This window comes from Saimiri boliviensis, chromosome 12 (assembly GCF_048565385.1).
Source record: "Saimiri boliviensis isolate mSaiBol1 chromosome 12, mSaiBol1.pri, whole genome shotgun sequence".
NCBI classification, from domain to species: domain Eukaryota; kingdom Metazoa; phylum Chordata; class Mammalia; order Primates; family Cebidae; genus Saimiri; species Saimiri boliviensis.
This window is the reverse complement of record NC_133460.1, coordinates 22,714,545-22,735,005: the sequence shown is the minus strand read 5'-3', so window position 1 is coordinate 22,735,005 and position 20,461 is coordinate 22,714,545. Positions and strand designations below refer to the sequence as shown.

The following is a 20,461-nucleotide window of genomic DNA, read 5'->3' as shown; positions in this document are numbered from 1 at the left end:
GTTTAGTTTTTGTTCCTGTGTTAAGTTTGCTGAGGATGATGGCTTCCAGCTTCTTAAGCTTTAGTTTCTTATCTTTGAACAAGACGCTATTGTCAGGAGAGGGAAAGACAAAGGGGAAGCCATGGCAACAAACACTCTTACACAGCAAGGTATGGCATTTTAACCTTCAGTCTTTATCTTGCACATTAAAAGTCTACATTTACATTTCATGTCTTTTGAAAGTTTTGACCACGAAGCATCCCCTACCTCTCTTTTAGAACAAGAAGGTAAATAAAGTCTGTTAAGTCGCCAGAATAAATCTAGAGACACATTTTGTGTTGAAGTAAGAATTTTAAAGTAATCAGAGCTTCACAGGTAAAGTACTTTGTTGGGGGGAAAATACCCATTTTTCTGCAGCCCTGGTCATGACATTTCATACCTTTCACAATTATTTTAAGCACCTTCCATTTTCTTTCCTTCTGTGTTCAAATTACAGTTAGAAGAAACTAAGCAGCTACTAAGGTGACTTGAAGCAACCCACTGAGAATACCCTATCATCTCTCCCATGGCAACATTAATTCTGATTTTAAATAAGAAATCCCCAAATATTTCAGTATGAATTGTCCTGCGATTTAGCTACTTTAACGCAGGAAATAATTAGGCATTTACCTGGTTCCTTCACTTAGGTACCATCTGGATAGGTACAAAGAAAGAATGGGATGGGTACTGGAAAGTTGGAATATTTGAGTTTTTATTGAAAAAGGGAAGAGAATATTCCAAAGAAGCCTCAACAAAGTCCCACAGAATAATTAACAGAGCTACAGACAAGAAAAGCCATAAATAAAAGGTCCTACACCAGCCTGAGAGAATGAGATGAGGGAGGAAGAACTGGGTGTTTGGGAGGGGAGGAGAAAAGAAACTGACTGGACTCTGTGAAGAAAGACTAAGCAGTGGGAATGGGAATGCAGGGCACAGCCAGCCTTTGCTCCTGGCCAGCCCTGGAAAAGCTGGCTATAGGGAAAAAGGAGCCTGAGGTGGGGGATGTCCCCCAGATGTCCCCCAGGAAACCTTGGGGACAGCAGCAGCCAGAGGTGTGGCCAGGGCAGGTGGCACCATCACCTCCTTACCTTCAGGCATCTCCCGGTCATGGATGCGGTGCACATGAAGGCCCTCACCAGCTTCAACAATCAATTCAGCAGGCTCTTCAGCAGCAGCCATGGGCGCTGCTGCTATCATGTCCTCAGCTGATACCTCACAGACCTCAGATTGAGAGGGACACCCTGACCCCTCATGCTGTTCCAACTCGGTGTTGACCTTGGGGCACACACAACAGGTCAGTATGCTCCCCATTGGACTGTCTGCTGCCACCTGTGCCTCTGCTCAGTGTTGGCCACGCACTCCCACTGCCCTAGGCCGAGGTTATCCTGCACTTGCAGAGATGGTCTTGCCACTGCTCACGTGCCCAACCCACAGCCCAGCCCCAGCCGGGGCTCGGGCCGAGGCCCGCACCCTGCCGCCTCCCCTGAGTTGACTTGTTTGGGAGGGTGAAGAACAGCCGACTTATTTAATAGGTTGTGAACACAACGAGCACTGACAGACACAACTGCCTGAAGAGAGTACAAAAGGAGTGCCTCCTCCTTCTGCAGTCACCTACAGACTGAAGTCCACTGGCCCAGGTGTGAGCACAAGCATGTGGCTCACAGTGCCCCGCCCAATACCTCACAATGCCCCACCCTGGGGGGTTTGAGTTGCCCCTGCCCACAGCTCAAACTGCTGCTGTCTGGGCTGCCCCACTCTGTGGTTTATGATGCTGCTGCTCTCCTGGCTCCTCGTGCAGTGCCAGTGGGACTAAGGTTTTCATTTATCACCAGCTTCCTGAGCTTTTTAGTCCTAAGAAAAGCACAGAGTGGTTCGTTACTGGAAGCCATCTTACCCTATGAGTTCTATACAAAGTCTCAGTTAGTAGAGTAGGTCCCATTAGCAACCAAGTTGAACAACTTTTATTTGCTAACTGAATGTAGATACAACTGTTCACTGCTTTTGTAATGAAATACTCCTCTCCTGTCTTTCAATGAGTGGTAGTTTTTGTCTGCAATTTGATCACAGCAATACCCAGGGCCCTAGCTCTACTCTCACTAAAGAGTTATGGCTATGTGTCTTGAATGACACCTTGGGACCTATCCTGCCTCCACCTCCTTCTCCATAAAATAGAAACCTAACTTGTCCCTCCAAGCTCTGAAATGCTGAAACTTACCAACTCCCTTTTTACCCCCTGTTTCTTCCTTCCACACAGGGACTTTCAGATTTTCTTTAACTAACAAAGCTCTAAGCATGATTTTGTTATACAAAATCAAGAGCAGTAAAGTGGGGTACCACAGTCCTAATTCAATAAAGATGAATACTCAACATCTGGAAAGCAGTATGTACCTGACAGTGTTCCAAGTGGGCTATGCTCATTTAGCCCTTAGAAACAATCTCACAGATCTTAAAGACATTGAGATGGAGAAGGTAAGTTATCTCCCCAAGGTCACATGACTCTCAGGCTGGGGTCGTTATTTAATCCCAGGTAGTATGAATTCCCCAGTTCCTCAAGTGTGATTATCAGAAAGTGTATTGTTCCATTTTCACACTGCCATAAAGAAATACCCGAAGTTGGGTAATTTATAAAGGAAAGAAGTTTAATTGACTCACATTCCACATGACTGTGGAGGCCTCAGGAAACTTACAATCATAGCAGAAGGGGAAGCAGTTACTTCTTACATGGCAGCAGGCCACAGTGTGTGTGTAAAGGAGCAGCAACTGTCAAACACATATAAAACCATCAGATCTCAGGAGAACTGATTATCACAAGAACAGCATGGGGGAAACTGCCCCCATGATCCAATTACCTCCCACTGAGTCCCTCCCTCAACATGCGGGGATTATGGGGATTACAATTCAAGATGAGATTTGGGTGGGGACATGACCAAACCATATCAGAAAGTACAGGTAGAAGTCAAGCTTGTAGGGGAAGTGACATTATAGGCCGCCATATTTTTTAAAAAAACAACCTTTTTTTGATGTGGATTTTAAAATGCCTCCCCTTCACTCAACATTGATTAAGTCCCTTCTACATGCCAGGCACTGTATCTGTGAAACAGTCCCAAATCTCAATGACTGTAGGCAGATACACAAAGGCTTAAGGAGTTCCCATTTTCTGAGACCAAACTGCTGGACAGTGTATGAACCTGAAATATAAACCCATCTCTATTTGACCCCAAATTTGATGCTAAGGTGATTTCAATTTTATTCTGAAAATTTGAGTCATTGAATCATACAAAGGTGAGGAGATTCTGTCAGATGTGTGTGTAGTGGTTTGTATAATAAGGAAGGAGTGAAGGAAGCAACAAGACCAATTAAGAGACTATCTAAAGGAAGACTAATGCTGAAGGCAGTGGCAGTGACAAAAGTGGGGGGAAAAAGTTGTGATTATTTGGGAGACAGAATAGGAAGTGGTCATAAGATGTGAAAGTGGGGAAGTACAAGGAAAAACAGGGCTGCTCAGGCTCTGCTGGGGAAGACTAGGTGCACAGTTGTACCCTTCTCCTGGCAGAGAAAGTAGGAAGAGAATAGGCAAGGAGAAAAAAATCATTTTTTACTCTCAGTGTCACATTAAAATGGAACTCTCTGGTCATAGTTGAATATAATCTCTGTAGGCTAAGACCATTTGTGACATCCCTACCTATGTTTTCAAAAATAACATACATACTAAATCAAACCATTAAGAGTAACTGGGAAAATGTCCTAATTACATGCTAAGAATGTCATCATTTTCCATTTATTACTTTCATGGAGTAACTTTGAATCTATGGTTATAGCATATGAGGGATCTTACATAAAATAAAGCTAACATTTTAAATTTAAAATTCTATTGTCCTGAGAGAATAGAGAAAGCAACTGAAGCCATGGATGTGGAAGTGATTACCTTGAAAAGTTGTGTATAGTAAGGAGAACTGGAAAGAAAGAAGATCTGGAGAATAGCGTTATTTATACGACATTAAGTAAAGGTTGCAAAAGGGAGCACTCGGAGTCAAGAGACCTACATATGAATCAGGAATGGCTGCTCCTTTGAGTCACTAGAAAGGAGATGATGTCTGATTTCATTTCTGTAACAGCAGCACCTAGCACAGTGCCTGGTCAATAGCTACTCAGTAAGTAATATCCGAATGCACAGAGTCAAATTTTGCTAGGAGGGCATGAAAGCTACAGATCAGCTATGGCAACTTAGTGATTGGGCTTGTGCATGTGAGTGAGTGAGCTGGATGTCAGGCAGTGGGTAAAGTAGTGAACTGGAGGTAAGAAAACAATGACACAAAATAAGGGCTTCTCTTACCAAGTATTCAGCTAAGAAGAGAGATGTAGTAGTAGTTAAAGGGAGATACGTGGTAAAGAAAGCCTTTTATTCCAAAATTTAACCAAAGCGTGAGTATACTTCCATGTTAAAAGGGAAGAGCCAACAGAGAAAACACATTTTTGAGGTTAGAGATTAGCTTTGGAGTCCTACAAAAGCAAGAAGGGAGAAAGGCCCATGTGACTCCAGAGATATTTCTGGTAGAGGAAAGGTTTAGGAAGTGATCTTTTGATGACCTTTATTTTAAAAGACTTTTCAAAGAAAAAAACTGTGGGGAAAAGGATATTATGTATAGAAAAGTCTACACTTCTTGATACACCTAACAACCAAAAAAGGCTTGATACACGAATGGCTTCCCAAAAAGTGGGTAACTTGAAAAGCAATTTGAGCAAAAATCACGGAGTTCATTTATAAATAAGTATATCCAGAAACTAAAAGATGGGCTTAACACTCTTACACAGTTAGTGGGAGTGTAAATTAGTTCAACCATTGTGGAAGACAGTGTGGTGATTTCTCAAGGACCTAGAAATAGAAATTCCATTAGACCCAGCAATCCCACTATTGGGTATATACCCAAAGAAGTATAAATCATTCTATTGTAAAGACACATGCACACGTATGTTCATTGCAGCCCTGTGTACAATAGCAAAGACCTGAAACCAACCCAAATGCCCATCAATGATAGACTGGACAAAGAAAATGTGGTACATATACACCATGGAATACTACACAGCCATAAAAAATGATGAGTTTGTGTCCTTTGTAGGGACATGGATGAATCTGGAAACCATCATTCTCAGCAAATTGACCCAAGAACAGAAAGCCAAGCACCGTATGTTCTCACTCATAGGTGGGTGTTGAACAACGAGAACACGTGGACTCAGGGAGAGGAGCATCACATACAGGGGACAGTTGGTAGGGGTAGGGGAGAGACAATGAGGGGTGGGGAGGGAGGGGAGGGTGGAAAGGGATAACATGAAGAGAAGCCAGATATAGCATGCACCTAAAGTAAAATAAATAAATTAAAAAAAAAAAAAAGAAAAAGTGACCTAGAGAGGAAATAGGAAGTGTGTGGTAACCCTCATGTTGCAAGAGAAAAGGAGGAGGTAGGGAAATAGTCAATTATGTACTGATCTTATGCTCAATAAATCAGCACTTCATTAGATAAGTTGAATAGAGTAGCTACCTGTGGAAATATTTAAACTTTTATCTGTAACTGCTTACAAAGCCAAGGAAAGACAGCTTCTTGCATGACTCAGCTTTCAGTTTACTTTTATTTTCTTTTGGGATAGTAAATTGGAATTCCCAATTTTTTTTTCTTTTATGAGACAGAATCGCCCAGGCTGGAGTGCAGTGGCACAATGTTGGCTCACTGCAACCTCTGCTGCCCAGATTCAAGCACTTCTTCTACCTTAGCCTCCTGAGTAGCTGGGATTACCGGTGCCTGCCACGGGGCATGGCTAGTTTAGTATTTTTAGCAGAGATGGGGTTTCACCATCTTGGCCAGGCTGGTCTTGAACTCCTAAACTGTGATCCACCAGCCTTGGCCTCCCAAAGTGCTGGATTACAGGTGTGGGCCATCACGCCCCACCTGGAGTCCCCAATTTTTATTGTCCTTTCATACAGTGATCAATCCTTAGATCTTATTTTGTTAAGAGTTACAAAATAGTAACATTCTAATGCTATCATTACATCTTCATTTATTAGCCGAAATACTTAAAAAGTAACTGTGCCTGATCTATTATTTAGTTATCCAGTGACACCACCCACACAGGAAATGCAGAATAGATAAATTATTCCTTTTTTCCTTTATCAGCTTTCCAACTAATACGCTGGATCACTGACACCCTTTTTCTTACTTGTAAGCTTACTTATTAATATTAAAATCTATGCATTTATTGTTGTTACTATACTAATTGATGTTCCAAGTGTCCTGTTTTTGGACAGTAGGAGTAGGAGCATTGTATTATCTCCTACACCCTCTGATGTACCCTAGTAATGTTTTGTAGTGTCTTTATTTTATGATATGTCAGGATGATCCAGAATCATCTCATACATTTTATGTCCAGCTCTAAATTCAGGCATTTCTCTAAGAAACTCTAATCTCTTTTTACAAAAATTGTTATTTCCAGAACATAGCCTGGATATGAGAAATGCTGCCTTACTAAGTTGGTCATTCATTCTTGGCTTTTTCTGTGAACGCATACAGGAGTTCTGGGTTCTCTCTTTTTTTCTTTCTTTTGGGTTCTCTCTTTTTTTTCTTTTTTGAAAATAAAAACATATCATGAATTCATGATGACTTGTCCTATACAAATTGAGGACTATAAAGTATTTGGTTTATTCCTTTGTAACTTTATCTGTATCCCCTTTCTTCTATACTAAGAATCCTAGGTCCTCAATGACACAAAGAATGACAGAATTAAAGTATTATAGCTCCTCATCTCCTTCATCCCATAATGCCCATCTATGAATCAAAGATGAACAACACTAACAACAAACAGTTTTGGGGTCCTTGTTTAACAATTCTTTGTTTCCTTAGGATATATTTCCTTTTGGTTGTACAAACTGCAATGTTTTAAAGTGACTCGAAATAGTTACTCTTGGTATGTTTAGACCCTCAACTAGAAAACACATTTATGTTTAGGTATTTTATATTTATTTTTTATTTATTGAATTTTCCTTTATTAAGATTTTATTATGAATAATATCAGTATTGGCTGGGTATGGTAGAATGATTCATTCGGATTGGTTGAGACTTAGTTGCTCGCTTCAGTAGCACATGTACCTAAACTGGTTGGGACTTGGGCCATGCCAGTGTCTAAATATTTCTCTATCCCTCCCTTGATGGGCCCTGCCCTGCCATTAAAAGTTGACTAAAGTAAGCTTAATTCATTAAAATGTGATTTTAATATGCCCACTGCTCTTGCAAGACATTTGCCAAGGTTCTAAACTTCTTTCTGGATAAAAACACGTAATGAATTCTACTATTGCCTCAAGAAATTAATTCCTTGCATTTACAGAAGAATGTTTGACAAAACTTCGTATCCTTCAAATTAAGATGAAGTATGCAGAGAAGAAACAGCTTTTACTTACTTGCACGAAGTACCAAGGGGTGACCTCAATTTCACTTGCTGCTTTATCAGACTAAAAGGCTGAGACATTGTTGGTGCCAAACTCACTACCAAATCTCTCTGGGCTCTGGGTATGCATGAAGCTGGCATTGGTCTCATCACCTCCATGATAAAGATCTTGCTCAGCAAACACTGCAACCAGCTAGAAATGAAACATGAATGTGCATTTATAAATACATTTAAATAACTACCAAAAATTCATATTTATAGACTTTGATGTAAGTCTACAGTGGGAAAATACCAATATGAGTGACCTCAGAATGTTAAGTTTTAAAAAGTAAAACCTCAAAAAGACTGTGTTTCTGTTAATGTTGATGCTTTACTTCTACATTTCTGAAATAAACATTTTATAGTCAAAATTCTATGGCTGAAAAATAATGAGTTTGCTATCACAACATGCTAAGACAGAAGTAAATTTAAATATGTTCTAGAATGTAGGCTATCTTGTTAAGTAAAAAGAAAAATGCAAAAGACGGAGAGATAATGTAGATATATACATGTGCAGTATAAGCTACACGTCATATAATGAAAAGGGGATATTAAAAATTATACACATTATCTACTCATTTGTGCATAAGATATCTAACAAGGATAAAAGGGAATTTAATGAAATGGAAATCTAATAAAAGATAATCTACTCATATAAGCACACAGAAGGAGGTGGGGAAGAATATAACTAGCCTAAGTAACTTTGGAAAATTCTATTTTCATTGTTGAAAGCTAAAGAAGGAAAAAACTGTCCCACAAATACTATCTTCTAATTAGTAAATTTGTTTCTACAAGAAGCACATGGTTTCACAATTCTCAATCTATTACACACACACACACACACACACACACACACACACACACCAGGAACAAACAAAAAGTGAACATAACTTGGAAAATAAAAGCCAATGTTCTCATTGTTAGAAGTTACAAAGAAGGAAAGGTTACAACGAACTTGGTGGTGTTCGAGTGGAATCAAGACAATAGTATGAACTCACAGTTTTCTAAGTAGGTAGGTAGGTACATAGTGAGATAGGTATAGACAAATGTTAATGCATATGTTAGTATACCAACATAGAGTTCCAAGCTCTGTCCATGGAGAAATCACACAGCCAATGACATTCCACAGTACTAATGAGCACACCTAGTACTCAGATCATGGTTTCTATTACCATTCTCCAGTTAGTGAACCAGGTCTCCCAGAAATAGGGTTAATTTCAGGCCTGAGGTCAGGGAAGACACACAATTAGCCTGGAACACTTTGTGATGACATAAATAAGGAAGTATTCAACAATGATGAAGGCACGTCAAAAGGAAACAGGTGGCAACTTGAAGGGGCTCTCAATGGCCAATGTTGAGACAACTTGAAAACAAAATAAATAATGTTAGCATTGGATCATTATCCAAAGAATACACTAAACAGCCACGAGTCCATAATAATATAAATAATTAAAGGAATAAGTGGTGTAAAATGAACAGCTGTTTTCTACTGAAGCATTCCAAATAAATACAGAAGGAATGATGGAAAGAAATTATTAGGCAACCTCCACCTTAACAACTGCTGTAGGTAAAAAGCTACTTGTAGGTGCTAGGATTAATGGCTGAGAGTATGATAACAAATAGGATATCTGTGTATCTCTAAATGTCTCCCCATAGATACATTTCAACTAAAAGGGGGAAAAATACTTGGCAGTCACCAGTGTATAAAGATTAATGTCACCAATAATAAGACACGGCAACATCACGTACCATCTGATAAAAGGCACTGAGAAGTATGTAACTACTTCTGTGGTATTCCTGCCATATGATCCGATCTATTTCATAGACTGGACCTCCATGTGGGTTTGCATGATGTTTTCTCATGATTAGATGGAAGTTATCTTATGAGGAAACATCAGATTAACCCAAATAGAGGTACAGTCTACAAAATATTTACAAACTAAACATGATTCTTAAAAAGTATCAAGGTCATGAAAGTAAAAGAAAGAATAAGGAAATTATGCAAACTGGAGGAGTCTGAGGAAATATGAGAACTACATGCAATGAGGACAGAAAATGGGTACTAGAGGGAGAATTCAGATGCACCTGAAGATTAGTTGAGAGCACTCATTCAGTATGAGTTTCTCACCTTTAATAATTGTTCTATGATTATGTTAAACATTGGCATTAGGGATAAATGAAGGGTATGCGGAAATACTGTTAATATTATTATTTCAATTTTTCTGAAGTATGCAATTATTTCAAATTGAAAAATTTTTAAATAAAAATTGATTCTATTTCTTCTTATAACTAATACAGCTCTTAAAATATTAATCCACTTATTAAACATCCCAAAGGGAATAAAGGTCTAAGGATCTACAAGGACTGTAACCTTGGGATATTCACCCTATGGCTCCATGTCTAGAGCAACTACAATTAGGATTCTAAGGAAACAGCCATGGCTGAAGCCAAAGTCAACCCCTTTTCTGCCTCCAATCAAAGGACTGAAATACTCATGTACAGAATGTGAATAGCACACATAATTAAATCCTCCTTTTATAAATAGCTTTGTCACTTTGGAACAAATGCTATTTCCGTGAATATGTATATTTTACATATCATCAATCTATTTATGAAACAACAAAGAGGCTCATAGAGACAATGTAAACAAACGAGATGCTCAGAATCATACTGAGAAATAATGTAAAATCACCTGATTTGGAATCTGGAAGGAGTGTAAATGGTAAGAAGAAATCAAAAGAGGATGAACAGCTGAGCCCCTCAAAGTTATAGGGAGCGACTGTTTCCTGAAAATGGCAAAATAGTAAACATGTTTTGGAGCTGTGGTCCGCATCATCTGTTTCATACTCTACTCGACCTTTGCAGCATGAGTGCAGCTATAGATGACACATAAACAAGGAAACAGGGGTATGTCTAAACAAAACTTTAAGTATAAAAGCAGTACTGAGAGGATTTTTGCATAGGTTACTTTATGACTTTAATTGCTTAAAGTATTTCCTGGAAACACCAAGTTGTTCATAAATGTTAGTTATTTTTATTTGAGACAGTTTCAAGAGATTGAGGTTATCCACAGAGGTATGTGAAAGACATTGGGCATTAGGCTAAGCCATACAAACTTTATCCTGAAAACCGTGGGGTGTCCTTGAATACCTATGAGTTTAATTTGGATTTATTCCGTCTGAGGTGTAAAGGAGTATGCAGGAGGACTTGGACCGTAAACACTCAGAACTCATTAGTCCAACAGTGAAGAAATCATGAGGGTCTAGACTAATGGAAAGGCAGTGAAAGAATGGTTAAAAATTTTTCAAATGCAGAAGTGAAACATTTAAAAGGACTGTATGTGGTGGGTAGGTGTCACTACAAAGGAGATCGATGAATTTTGGGTGTGTAGATTTGTGGTGCTGGTGGTTAGGCAGGGGAGAAGCACACCGGTAAACAAGGACAAAAGATGATGCATTTTAGTTTGGGGAAAAGTATCACATGCTCAGTATCCAATTCCTTGCAAACACCTGGAGATGGGAGTCTGTTGTGCAAAGGGACTACGAGATTATACACAATTGGGTGATGCTGGCATTCAGGGAGAGTTGAAGCCACGGATTTCATTAAGGACCCCAATCTGAATGTGGACCACACACGGGAATCAGAACCAAAACCTGTTCACAGACCAGACTGCGGGTTTGTCTTGCCTTTCTCTAAACCCACTTTCGGAAGAATTTGAGAACTGATTAAAGAATGTAACTAAACTCCAGGAAACAGGGTTCCACAGAAGCTGGGGAAAGGAAAGTACATGAAGAGAGACAGATCAATAGTACCCGCTCTCACTACAAGGAAGCTCTTCCAAATGTCAATGCGTATTTTCAACAAGTGGGACCCAAAGTGATTTCACACCAGGGCTCTAATACAGCTGACACTTGAACAATCTGCGGGATAAGTAAGGAAGCCAATCCTAACAGTCAAAAATCCGAGTTTAACTCTCTCTGTTTTTTTTTTTTTCTTTGAGACGGGGTCTCGCCCTGTTGCCCAGGCTGGAGTGCAAAGGCACGATCTCGGCTCACTGCAACCTCCGCCACCTGGGTTCAAGCGATTCTCCTGCCTCAGCCTCTCGAGTAGCTGGGATTACAGGCATACACCACCATGCCTGGCTAATTTTTTCTGCATCTTTAGTAGATGTGGGGTTTTGGCATGTTGGCCAGGCTGGTTTGGAACTCCTGACCTCGTGATCCACCCACCTAGGTCTCCTGAAGTGCTGGGATTACAGGCATGAGCCGCTGCGCCCGGCTGAGTTTAACTCTCGACTACCCCAAAACATAACTCCTAGCAGCCTGCCATTGGCCGGAAGTCTTTCTCACTGATAACACAGGAAGTTAAGACCTATTTTCCCTGTTATTTACACTACACACTGAAAATGCTGCTCCCAGCAGAGGCCGAGACTCCTGTCCGAGCGCCCCCTCACAGCCCCCACTCCAGCCTCCCGAGACTCACCCTCCGAGGGCCTACTTTCTCCTCACTTCACTCTGGGACCACATTCTCCCGCCCTGCAGGGCCTGGCAGGAGGCAAAGCGAAGGCGAGGTGGCTATGAAGCCAAAGCTGTCCTCTGCATGCCCAGCAGCCTCCAACTCCAGCGGTCACTGGCTCCCGCCTCTACTCCCACTGTCTGTACCCTAGTTCTGATAGGACGAGAAGGGAACTTTTGGCCAACCCTGATTGGGTCATACTATCCAATCAGAGTTGTTTTACACAGTAGCTCTCATCCAATCTGAACGTGCCTTACTGGAAGCTCGTTTAAATAGGAGCCGATATAAATAGTTTCTCCGTGGGTTTCAGTCATTTCATCCTACTCCAGGTTTCCGCGTCTCTGCTTCTCCGCCCTGGGCAGGAGGAGAAGGAAGAGGATTGGGCGCCGCCTGCCCATACTCTCGCCGGAGGCTGGAGGCTGGAGGCAGCAAGGTGGCAACAGCGTGGCCTCCGCTGTGCCTACTCCCAGAGCCCCCGAAGTCCAGAGTCTGTGGCGTCCAGCGCTGAAAGGAGGAGACGGCGGCCCACCGAAGGGTGAGTCTGGGAGTCTGGGGTGCCGGCGGCAGCGGGTGCCGGGGTAGGAGTCTCGACCCCCGGGGAGCGGCGTGCGGGGAAAGGCAGGAGGGCTCTCGCGGCGCTGGGTGTTGCAGGCCGGGGAGGGAGGCCGCAGCCTGGGAGCCCAGCGGAGCCTTCGGCCCCTCCCGGAGCTGCCATCCCAGCCTGAGCCAGAACCCCTCCGATGCACAGCATCTCCCCTTTTCGTTCCTGAATCCTGGGCTCTGTGCGGCTTGAACCCAACTTCCGGCAGCCTCCTCGCCTTCTCAGAGCCCTTGGGGGTGGCGCTGGAGGAGCCCAGGTTGGAGAGGAGCCTTCGCCTACTCTCCGTGGAATCCCTGGAGCCTCCCTGTGCTCTGGGACTGGGGTCCAGAGCCTCCTACCCGCCCCGGGGTGAGAAAGGGAGCCCGGATCAGGACCCAATGAGAGGGCGCTGGAGCCCGTGAGCGGCAGGAGCCGGGCAGGAGGATGGGGTCCCCCTGGGCCCCGGTTCCCCTACTGCCGGGGCCTCTGTCCCCTCCTGGGTGTCCTGCCCCCTAGGGTCCAGCCCTCTGGGCTGCCTGTGGGTATCCTTTCATCTGGAACTGGAAATAACTAGCTTCAAAGAACGGCTTAGCAAATCTGTATTCGCCCATGAACCCCTTTTACCCCCTATCTCTAGTGTTCTTTTTGTCTTGGGTCATTTGCATTTTTTCTATATTGATGTGAAGCGTTTTTAAAGACACTTTATGGATTAGTCCTTTATTGGTTCATTTCTGTCGGAGGTGTTTCCTAGTGTGGCCTTTATTGTTTAATTTCATTTTTTCTGCTTTCTTGTACAAAGGAATCGAATCGATTTTATACCTTGATCATGCATTCACCAGTAACTTCGCTTAATTCACCCATTAACTGTCATTATTTTAGGGTTGTGGTGAATTTTCCGTGTATGTAATTGTCAGTCGCATGTAATTGTTTGCTGGTTAAATGTTGGACATTATTCTTTATTTATTTTTGTTTTATTTTCCTAATTAAACCTCCGATACAGTGTTAATTCGGGTGGTGTTTTAAGGGAATCTTGTTTAGTTTTGATTCCAGGGGAAAGGTTTTAATAAACATGTATTACTTACGTTGTTTTTAATAAGTTTATTTTAGACTGAATCAAATTAAAGGAGTTGCCCTCTTTAAGATTTGAGAAGTTATGTGTGAGTTCTTATTGAATTTTAATGTGCTTTTTCACATTTATCCTTAATAATTAGGATTTTCTCCCTTTCTTTGGCCAACAATAGGATGTTAGACATGATTTGTTTTTAAGGGTTAACCACTCTTGCATTTTTTAGTGTCTAATCACTATCAGTGAATTAGGTTTTTAATAATGTTAATTCATGTAACAATGTTTTTCTTAGAATATTTGTATCTGTGTGTGTGAAACAGGGCCTCTATTATTTCTGGGTTTTTTTTTCTATTGCCTGGTCAGATGGTGTATTAAGGTAATGCTGGCCTCAGGAGACAAATTGAAAACATTCCTTTCCTTCTCTTTGAGATAGTCTGAACAGTGTTGATATTTTTTTCCCTTAAATATTTGGAAAATTTTCAAAGTCTGCTCCTCGTGTTTTTCCTTGTGGAACGTTGTTTGTTGATTTTTAAAAATAGTTAATTTTGTTTAATATATATAGGGTTGTTCTTACACTAATTTTTGTGTCAGTTTTAGTAAGTTGGGTTTTCAGCATCATCCACTATGATCTCTGTTGTCAGACTTTTTGATCCTATGTATTTCACAAAATTCTCTGATTATCTTGTTATAATACTGCTATGTAGAGCCGGCTGTTGTTTTGATTCTGATATTGGTTGCTTGTGTTTTTGAATCTTTCTTAATCCATTTTGCTTGTGGTTTATTAACTATATTAATATTTATAAAAACAACTTTTAGCCTTGGTTTGTATCTGTTGTATATTTTTTCCGTTTCATTGAGGTTTGTTCTGGTCTTTATTATTGCCTTCATCATTTATTCTTTCAACTTGATTTTTCTTTCTTGATTCTTGAGAAAGAAGTTGAGGTGATAGATTTTCAGTGTTTCTGGACTCCTGCCCTGTATAGATCCTCTCTCACTGTAACCTGTTTCATGTGGCAGAGAATTTAGAAAATGTTTATTGGCCTCTGTACCTTATTCTTTTTTTTCAGGTATTCTTCTTACTTTGTTAACTTTTCTTTAGGGTTTTTTTTCCTCCTCATATTAATTTGAAGGACTTACGTTAAAAATCTGTAAGTTAGCCCTTTATTGGCTCATTTTTGTCATAGGTTCTTGTTTTCTATTTTGATTTCTGTTATTTCATCTCTTTTTTTCGTTTTCATAGTTGTGTATAGCAATCTGGTTGCTAATCTTTTATGTAGTAGCTTTACCTAATTTAGTTATTAATGGTCACACTTTATGTCATGTTAGGCTGTGCTGAGTGCTTCTGGGAGCACCTAGGTCTCCATGAACTCCCCGTTTACTCTAAAGACTTAACAGCCCACTTGTGTGCACGCTGAATAATATCACCTGTGTAGGGCAGTGATGCTGGGGAAGCAGTGACTCTGTCATTCTGTGAATCCACCGCGTTATCACAAATATTAGCATTAAAATAAAATGGACTGTTAGGCGACTGCAAAAGACTGATGCACCTATGTTGCACAAATTTGTCTTTTCACATTCGAAGTACTTGTAAGAGTTTCAGGTTCCTCATACTTAGCCACTAACCTCAGGGGTCTTGGTACACAGCCACACATATACACATGAATGCACACATGGGCACACATATTCATACATACAAGCAGATGTGCACACACAGATCTGGGTGAGAAAGTCAGTTGCATATGAAACAGTTCCTGCTTTGTAAGCTGTCTGGCGGAGTAGGGAGAACGAGGGGAAACAACACACTGGTTACCTTGGAAGAGGAGACGAAGGGAGGGGAGCTGGATATGTCCAGTGGAGAGAAAGCCAGGAGCCACTTCACCTAAGATAGAGGTCTCTGCATGGATGGTACCCACAAAACATAACCACAGGAAGGACTCAGTCACCACCAGGTCAGTGGTGAGTTTCATGAGTGTCAACTAACTGTGGCCATCCGCATTAAAGGCCTGCAGTGGGTTAAGTTAGCAATTGAGTTTTCTGTATGTTACCTTACTTTCTGTATATGTGTTTATTAACTACATGTAATTAAATGGTGATTAACCATTTTCTGAGCCAAAAGCTTTGTATAATTTCAATGTAGTTAAAAAATGTTATGAGTTTAACACTGTAACTGGAGATCTAAAAACAAACAATTGCATAAGAATTGGTCAGATACCTTGTGTTTGAAACATATTGAAGTCTTCAAAATTAATCTGATAGCTCTGCAGTTAGTATGCTACATAAGAGAAAATATTTGGCATGAAGGGAGTAAACACACTACATGTGTGCAAGTAACAATGGAAAGAATGTTAACTCTAGACTTACTGAATAATTACTCTGGAATTCATATGTAGAGAAATTCATTATGAATGTATGTGGTCAGAGTATTAACCACCTTCCCAAAAGCAGAAAGCTCATTGGCAAGAAGACCCATTTAAATGGAATGCTTTGGGAGATGATTTGAAGCGCAACTGTGCATTGACTCAGCATTTATTAAGTCATACACAGCAGGCTGCTGGAGGCCTCGCTGTGGCCTGGGCTGGCATTCAGTGTCCTCCTCCTTCCTTCTCAGTAGACTTCCTTGGCCTTGATAACAATACGTGTTAACAAACACAAATCTCAAAATACACATAACTTTCCTCCCCAACAAGCCAGAGTATCAGCTCTGCAAATCAGATGACCCCAGGGTCAGCGGGGGTGACAGGGAATGCTACCCAACTTTCCTGCTTAGCTTCCATGTTCTGAGGAGCTCTGGGGCCTTCCTTCTGGACAGGAAATGTGTCTGGCTTCCTCAGCCAGGTACAAGAGGCTTTGAGGACCTGTGTCTGTCTCTGGAAAGGAGGAAGGAACCTGTGGCATCTTCCCCAAGCAAAAGCATATCCAGCCCATGGCCCAAAATTCAGAGTGGGGCAAGGGGTCTAGCAGAGCCCCTCCATTTCTGCAGCAGAGCCCAGAATATGCATCTGATGTGGCAGCTGGCTCAAACCTCCAAATGTCATAGGCTTAAAGTATCTTTGTTAACACAGCCATGACCACTGTCCCCATGGGCCATGGCAAGTTTTTATTTTTGGCTTTTGTTATTTGTTTGAGACAAAGTCTCACTTTGTGGCCCAGGCTAGAGTGCAGTGGTGCAAATTCAGCTCATTGCAGCCTTCACTCCCTGGGCTCGAGCAGTCCTCGCACCTTGGCCTCCTAAAGTGCTAGAATTCCAGGCTTGAGCCACCACTCTGCACCTTGTGTAGAAGTATTATACATTATCTTTAAAACATAGTTTGGTGCTAATAATCTAAAACTGGGTTGTTGTTTATTATTAATATGCTCTTTGTGCAGCATCTAATAAAATGCTTTGCTTCATAACCTGAAACAAAAGGTTTCACTATATTTCCTTGATCAGATCAACAGCTGTGGAAGTCTTGGATAATGATATTGTCACTCAAAAGAAAAGCAACAACCCATCTTTAAGGAAACTTTATGTGTTTTATTGGTAGTTGAGAAAGGACAGATTCCTTCAGCAGTGGCAGCAGTCAGATAGGATATGGATTTTTTTTTTTAACTTGCTAAATAATACTGAGGCTCTGTTGAGGAGGAAGCTTCCACAGTAGGACCTAGGAGAGCTGCAGCCACCATGTTCACACTGTGTTAGGCACAAACAGCAAGGTGGTTTCCCAGAGAAAACAACTTAAAACAGTAGATTTGTGATCAAAGTTTGTGAAAAGCTTTACAAATTCTCAGCAAGGCTGGACATGGTGGCTTAAACCAGTAATCCCAGCACTTTGGGAGACTGAGGCGGGCAGATCACCTGAAGTTAGTAGTTCAAGACCATCCTGACCAATATGGAGAAACCCTATCTCTACTAAAAAACAAAAATTAGCCGGGCATTGTGGCTCATGCCCATAAGCCCAGCTACTCAGGAGGCTGAAGCAGGAGAATTGCTTGAACGCAGGAGGCAGAAGTTGCAGTGAGCCAAGATCATGTCATTGCACTGCAGCCTGGACAACAAGAATGAAACTCCATCTCAAAAAAAAAATCCTTCGAAAGATTATTTACTTATAATTTCCTCCTTCCTCAACAAGCAGTCTCAGCATTTCTGCAGTATCCAAGTCTCAGCATCCAGTGAAACAGCTTGCAACATCTGGGAGCTCAGGGTATTGCCATTGTACATGGGGCACTTGGTGGGACTTTGGCAAGGATTTCTTCATTAACACTGAGCAAAACTCTATGAAGACATAGGCATTCTTTTAAAGACTGAAAACAAGGTGGGGCGTGATGGCTCATGCCTATAATCCCAACACTTTGGGAGGCCAAGTGAGGCAGATCACTTGAGCTGAAGAGCTCAACACCATCCTGGGCAACATGGCAAAACCCTTCTCTCCTAAAAATACAAAAATTAGCTGAGTGTGATAGTGTATGCCTGTAATCGCAGCTACTCAGGAGGCTGAGATGGGAGAATCACCTGAACCCAAGAGCAGAGGTAGTAGTGACCTGAGATTGTGCCACTACATTCTTCATTCCAGCCTGGGCAACAGAGAGAGACTCCTTAAAAAAAAAAAAAAGAACAAAAATACTAAAGCTTGAATATACGGAGTTCTTCAATTTCTATAATCTCAGTCTTCTATAGAAGAACATTAAAGATTAGAAAATCATATAGCCAGGTGCGGTGGCTCAGGCCTGTAATTCCAGCACTTTGGGAGGCTGGGGCAGAGGGATCACTCAAGGTCAGGAGTTCGAGACCAGCCTGGCCAACATGGTGAGGCCCCATCTCTACTAAAAACACAAAAAATTAGCCGCGTGTGATGGCAGGTGCCTGTAATGGCAGCTACTAAGGAGGCGGAGGCAGGAGAATCGCTTGAATACAGGCGGAAGTTGCAGTGAGCAGAGATCACGCTATTTCACTCCAGCTTGGTGTTCGTGACAAGACTGCAAGTTACTCAGTTCCATTGTCTTTTTCATCTGTGGCTGTGGTTGAAAGGAATGACCTGAATCATGCACCTCATAACTCACAGAGAGGCTCCAAGCATTCCAGTTTTATTTTTTTCACTTAGATTTTGAATTATCCATGTAGTTTAAGATGTTCTGTTGCTCTTCACAATTCTGTCTGTGGCTAATCTTATGTCCATGGGATTCATTTGAGTATGGAGCATGTCCCAGATGGCAAGATGCAGCATGCCATTGTATTTTCAAAATCTGTGAACATGGTTGTTTGGGAGTTCCTCAGTAAATAAAGATTTGGAGAGTTCAACTCTTTCTTTTATGATGTATGCTCAGGTATTGATAGTGACACTGTTGAATTTTACTCGAGCCCTGAGGCACTAGGAAACAGTGATGTTGAAGAAATGCCCACCTTGTGTTCCTGCCTTACTGCAAAAAACTCCCTTTCCACATTAACTTAGCTAAGATTCATGGATGCCCCTCAAAGGATGTCCCACCTATGACAAGGCCAGACACAGACCCCACAAACGTCTTTGTTTCGTGAAAGTTTAGCTGAACTGCTTGTCCCCATTGATGCATAAGGATAAATGCTAATTAGCTTGGCTTTGATCTGGGCTTTACCATGTCCTTCAAGACCTGCTTATTAGTTAAAGGCATTTTGGACTGCACAACTTCTTCACAACATTTTATTTTGTGCTTAATCATATAGAAATGCAATGGTTTGATAGATGAACCAATGTGGCTTTCCTCCCTGGTTCTCCAGTGGTCCACTATTTCGCTCCCATTTAGGCTAAACGTTGGCATCTTGTCTTTTGAAGGGGACGTTTTAACAAAAGGACAGAGAAAGAAAAGAGTAGACAGTCACATTTTGAGTTTTAATAAACTTGGAAAAAATGATGACACAAAAGCGAGTTTGTCCCATCCCAGAGCAGATGAGGAACTTCTGAATGAAAGTTGGGGAAGGGATGGAGCTGTTGACACTCAATGGTGATTACACTCATGTAGACGGGGATCTTGAGTGGTAGAGGCTAAGGGTACCTAGCACAGCTCCTCAGGCAGACAAGAAGAAGCTTCCAAGTGTAGACACAAGATGAGGAGTCACAGTGAAACTTGTCACAACGTTCAACCTTTATTCAGGCAATATTTCATAACCCTTAACACTGTGCCAGGTACTTTTCTAGGCATTGAATATACTGCAAAGAATAAACCCATAAATAAAAAAATCTGTCCTGGTGGAACTTGCAATTTTGTGCAAAAGCAAATAATTCACAAAAGAAATAAGCATAACTGTAGAATGTTGGAAAATGTCAAAAGTTATGGCACAAAATGAAGGAAAGGGGATAGGCACTGCTGAGGGGTGGACTACAATATGAATTAGAGGGTAGGAGGGGATGGAGTGAGAATCTCCCATTTGATCACAACCTTGACACAGGTGAGAGAGGCAGGAGGTGCGTGTGGGCAAGAGCTACCCAAGCAGCTATAGCAGGCTGGGTCCTGCATTATATAGGGCACATTAAGTGAAATGTGATGGCTATTTTGTGTAATCTATTAAAATCCCAATAGAAATAGGACTGTGTGGGAAGACTACATTTTGAAATAAATATTTTCAAAAGTAATTATTTCAAAAAGAGCACAGCAGTTGCATCCTTCTCAGAACTGGGAATATTAATGATAGGTTAAGGTATCATTTTGTGTTAGAATATTTAAGCTAGTACGGCTTGGTGTGGTGGATCACTTGAGGTCAGGAGTTTGAGATCAGCCTGGCCAATATGGTGAAACCCTGTCTCTCCTAAAAATACAAAAATTAGCCAGTTGTGGTGGTGAGTGTCTGTAATTCCAGCTACTGA

General features: G+C 41.4%; 1 protein-coding gene across 1 annotated transcript in view; it reads right to left on the bottom strand.

The window, feature by feature from the left end:
- The window catches only part of LOC101034959 (cyclin-Y-like protein 2), a 34,498-nt gene extending 33,169 nt beyond the window's left edge, over nt 1-1,329 (bottom strand). Inside the window, exon 1 of the mRNA XM_003930251.3 lies at nt 1,107-1,329. Coding sequence (XP_003930300.1) covers nt 1,107-1,329 — 223 coding nt within the window. The remainder of the gene's footprint in view (nt 1-1,106) is intronic.
- Nucleotides 1,330-20,461: the final 19,132 nt, after the last annotated feature.